This window comes from Bos taurus, chromosome 8, assembly GCF_002263795.3.
Source record: "Bos taurus isolate L1 Dominette 01449 registration number 42190680 breed Hereford chromosome 8, ARS-UCD2.0, whole genome shotgun sequence".
NCBI classification, from domain to species: domain Eukaryota; kingdom Metazoa; phylum Chordata; class Mammalia; order Artiodactyla; family Bovidae; genus Bos; species Bos taurus.
This window is the reverse complement of record NC_037335.1, coordinates 23,228,845-23,233,319: the sequence shown is the minus strand read 5'-3', so window position 1 is coordinate 23,233,319 and position 4,475 is coordinate 23,228,845. Positions and strand designations below refer to the sequence as shown.

General features: G+C 44.4%; 1 protein-coding gene across 1 annotated transcript; it reads right to left on the bottom strand.

Moving 5' to 3' along the window:
- Window positions 1-3,336: 3,336 nt before the first annotated feature.
- Window positions 3,337-4,098, bottom strand: LOC787343 (interferon alpha-2). The gene has a single exon (XM_002689538.6). The coding sequence runs from the start codon at window positions 3,990-3,992 to the stop codon at window positions 3,432-3,434; it is 561 nt and encodes a 186-aa protein (XP_002689584.1). The 5' UTR covers window positions 3,993-4,098; the 3' UTR covers window positions 3,337-3,431.
- Between the last annotated feature and the right edge of the window lie 377 nt (window positions 4,099-4,475).

The following is a 4,475-nucleotide window of genomic DNA, read 5'->3' as shown; positions in this document are numbered from 1 at the left end:
GCAAATAAAAATTTTAAAGGATTGAAAATGTCAAGGGTGAGGTTCATATAGAGCAACTGCTACTTGGTGTCTAAATTGTAAATTAAAAACATTTTGTAGCATAGTTGAAATATGCATAGCCTATGATCTAGTAACTGCAGCAATCCGTGTGGGAAAAAAATCAAGTGCATATGCATCAGGATATAAGTAAAGAATTCTTATACCAGCATTATTGATAACAGTACCAAACACAAAATGACGTAAAATCCCTTAAAATGGCGTAAATAAATGAGTTGTCTAGGCTCATAATAGGGTTGTTAATAACAAGATGTAAGAAGCACAATAAATGCACAAACATAGTAGTGAGTAAGAGAAACTCAACTCAAAAGAAAACACAAACCATTTGTATAAGTGTATACAAATTTTAAAAATGGGCCAACTTAACGGGAGACATTTTGCTGGGCAACCTAGAGAGCTCCTGTGAAGCTTCAGGACCACAATGGAGAGTCTGTCTCCAGCTTGAGGGAAGAGCGTGTCTTCCCACCTTCCAGCTGCGGCCCTGCTCTCGCCCTCTCTCAGCACCTGAGGCTGACTCTGCCCAGGCTGGGGTTGCCCTGTGCTCACAGCCAACAACTCATGGGCCCAAGCCTCTGCTCAGGCCTCCCACCTGGTGTGGAGAGGGACAATATGCAGAGAGATCTAAGTGCCCCTGGTTGCAGTCTTCTTTCTTCCCTTTTCTCACATCCTGCACATCTTGTCACAGGCCTTGGATAGACTCATTGTGCACTTTTTTCTAGCTCACTTCAGGATGCAGCTGGAACCATGTACTCGGCTGAAGGCCTCTCTGCCTAGCTTCTCCTAACTCCTCCAGAACATACCCAACCAGAGGATCCCACACTGTGCTCCCCTGTCACTCTCAGAATGCGCCCATCAGAGGGTCCATGGCCCAGGAACAGGCAGGAGCAGCCCAGGCCTTGTTTTCACTGTTTGTTGCCAGGACCCGCTGCTGCTGGACACTCAGACCTGCCCTTTCAGAAAGTGCCCGTCAGCATCAAGCCTGCTTTTACTTCAGATCCCAGGCCGTTCTCTGAGCTGGACTTTAATCCTCAGAATCACTATCAGGGGTGCAGTGAGTCAGGCTAACCCAAGGTTGAGAAAACCGTTAAAATTATAACACATTGGCTGCAGCTGCTGAACAAGCTTCAGAGGCTCTCTGCTGACAGGTGAGCAAGTCCCACTATGTGGGTTCTGGGTTAGTTTCCTTTTCTCTGAGGCAGTTTCTGAATCTTCCTTAAAGAGAAACAGCCCAAAGCAAAGCCATCTGCATACTCAAAACTGACAAGTGACTTGAATTTTGTTACATCATCAGAGATTGCGTAATGAATCCCAGAAGGCAAAAATAGCAATGAAGTTGATGCAAGAAGTGAAAAGGAAACTAAATGCAAGCTGCCAAACGGGATTTCAGGATCCAGCCTGGGAATCCCCTCTGGCCTGGCCTCCTGGCTGAGTTGAGTGCACAGAGCAGAGGATACTCCTGACTGCCTGCCAGACGCCTGTCTTCCTGGCTGAAACTCTGAGCTCCTAAAGTCCAGGGAAAACAAAGAATCCAGTGAGGGTGGGGGTGAGTCCTTGTAGACAGCTGGCCTGTGTGCCAGGTAGGAATGTTTCCGTCTAGAACTCTGGGTATTGTTGCAACAGGCTTGGCCTCGTCATCCCAGTGAATGGCTATTTCTCCTCTCACTGAGTGGTGGGTGAGCTGCAGGAATCTGTCTCTGAACAGCTCTCTGGGAACTGCCTCATCTTCCTGAGCACAGAACCAGAACATCAGGAAATAATCTTCTAACCAGATTCAAACCCAAAGAGTTTGTAGGTCACGAGCACTTGGAAAGTGTCTGGTAGCACATTCTGAGCATGTGCTATAAATTAAGGCAATTAATCTTACCACACTTTCAAGAGGAGCTTTTATGATTATCTTAGTTTTGCAGTTAAGACATAATGCAGCAATTTATAACTAGGCAATCTATTTTGATGTATAAATGAAGAAAAATCTCAAAGATCTATTTGCAAGGAAATATAAATAAATGAGAAACTGAAGTATATGAAAAATGGATATTTATGTGATATACATTAGTATGTCCATATGTATAGATTTATTAACAACATACGAAAATGTTTAGAAGGATACATATTAAATTGTTAACAGTACTGGATTTGGGTGCATCCTCCTAGAAGTCAAGGGTATGCATTCCTTTGTATGAGTTATTTAAAAGTTTAGCGATGACGTGTGTTTAATGTATATAAATAAGCTTAAAAAACCCTCTTTACTTCTCTAGAGTCACATGGCAGCTACTGGTTCTCACATCTCTTAGCTGTCTCTGCAATCCCCAGGCTGCCTTGTTCTTCTTGCCTCCATTTGAACAATTTAGGAAGACTCTTTTCTCAGGAGTGACCAAGTATAGAAAACTTACTCTCCCTTCCACATCCTACTCCAGGACCCTAGATTCCACATATGCAGATTGACCTCCCATGATGGATGTGCTGCTGCTGCTAAGTTGCTTCAGTCATGTCCGACTCCGTGTGACCCCATACACGGCAGGCCACCAGGCTCCCCCGTCGCTGGGATTCTTCAGGCAAGAACAATGGAGTGGGTTGCCATTTCCTTCTCCAATGCATGAAAATGAAAAGTGAAAGTGAAGTCATTCAGTCGTGTCCAACTCCTAGAGACCCCATGGACTGCACCTACCAGGCTCCCCCATTACTGGGATTCTCCAGGCAAGAGTCCTGGAGTGGGTCGCCAGTGCCTTCTCTGCATGATGTATGTGGTTCTCCACTAATCCTTGAAGGCGCTCCAATTCTTACAGGCCCCAAGCAGGAAACTTTGTCCATGACCTGGGCTCTTCTCCACTCATCTCCCTCCCACTTCTAATCTATGTCTCAAGAATGACATTCATCCCTCCTCACATTGTCCATTGTTCCTTCTATGACCCTAGGTGGATAAAGCCATTCCATTTTTATTCAGGTGACTTCAGTATAGGTTTATCTTGTAGGATCAGGCTTTGGGTTAGATTTTATTCAAAGGTGTGTGCTAGTCCATTTGTTGTTTTCAAATTACTTTTATTTTCTCTCCTGAAAAACAAGAGTAGTCTTATACAAAATATAAACAAAGCAAATGTGAATGATAAAGTTTAAATGCTATGAACGGTGTAAATATTTCCGATAATTGAAATAAATAAATAAATATTACAACTTTTTAAGATATGGAAAATGGATTCTTAAATCTGTTTTGAAAATTTATGGTAACAAAACATTTAACATACATTTAAATAATCCCATATATTAGCTATTACTTATATGTCATCTGACACAAAACTAGAGTTAAAGTTTGCACTTTGAGTCTTAGAAAATAGCCATTTACTTGACCAGATGAACTGTTTTCACATTCAACACCTTCTTTATTTCCTGAGTTTTCCGATGAGCTTGCTGGCAAAGACCAAACACCTTCTGATTTCCACGCTGACAACCTCCCAGGCACAGCGGCTGTATTCTTTCTCTTTGAGATACACACTCATTCGCTGGAAGTAACTCTTCACAGCCAATCTGGAGTTCTCACTCCCTAGAGGTGACTGTTCCGGTGTCCTTCCCTCTCTCAGACACGTGTCCAAGTCCTCCAGCTGCTGATCAAGTCCCACGAGGAATCTGTCCAGGAGGCTCTCGTCCCGACCTGCAGAAGAGCCCGTGGTGCTGAAGAGCTGGAAGGTCTGCTGGAGCAACTCGTGTACAACAGCTATGGCTTCTGTCTTCTCAAGCCTGGTCCCATGCACCAGGGTCTGAGGAAATCTGAAGTCAGTCCTGTCCCTCAGACAGGACACAACGGGCAGTCTCTCCATCTGACTCCAACGTGTGAAGCTTTCCAGATTGCTGTGGTGGCTCGCAGGCAGCTCACAGCCCAGGGAGCACGTGGGGCTGCAGCAGAGCATCACCAGGGCCAGCAGCACAGAGACAGGGAGGGTCATTGGGACGCTGGGGGCTCCCAGGACTGCCTGCAGGGGAGATCTAGGCAAGGTCTGAGGGCTTGGGGTGATGGGTGGCTCTTAAAGAGTGAGTAGAGAAACTTTCATTTTCTGGGTTTTTCCACAGTTTGCCCTTTCCTTTCTTTTCCTACTCTTTGTAATGAAATCAATAAAAGTGCTAATTTTTCCATGAGTGCCTACGTGGGGACATCAAATCATGCGTGCCACTGTGGTTCATAGCTACACAGCCGTATGTTATGCTTTTTACACCTCCTTAGTTGTTCCTGGGAGAAGAGTCTGGTCAAAGTCAGAGAAGGACGAAATATTCATACAAAACGTGGCTTTTCCAGGTCACCAAGAAATGCTCAGTACGAAAAGAGCTTATGAGAGAAGCTATTGATTTTTCTCATGTTTTCCTCATTTACCCTTTTCTCCCTTCTTTAAAAAATTTCAGTTGTGATCGTACGTTTACGATATCACCTCAGT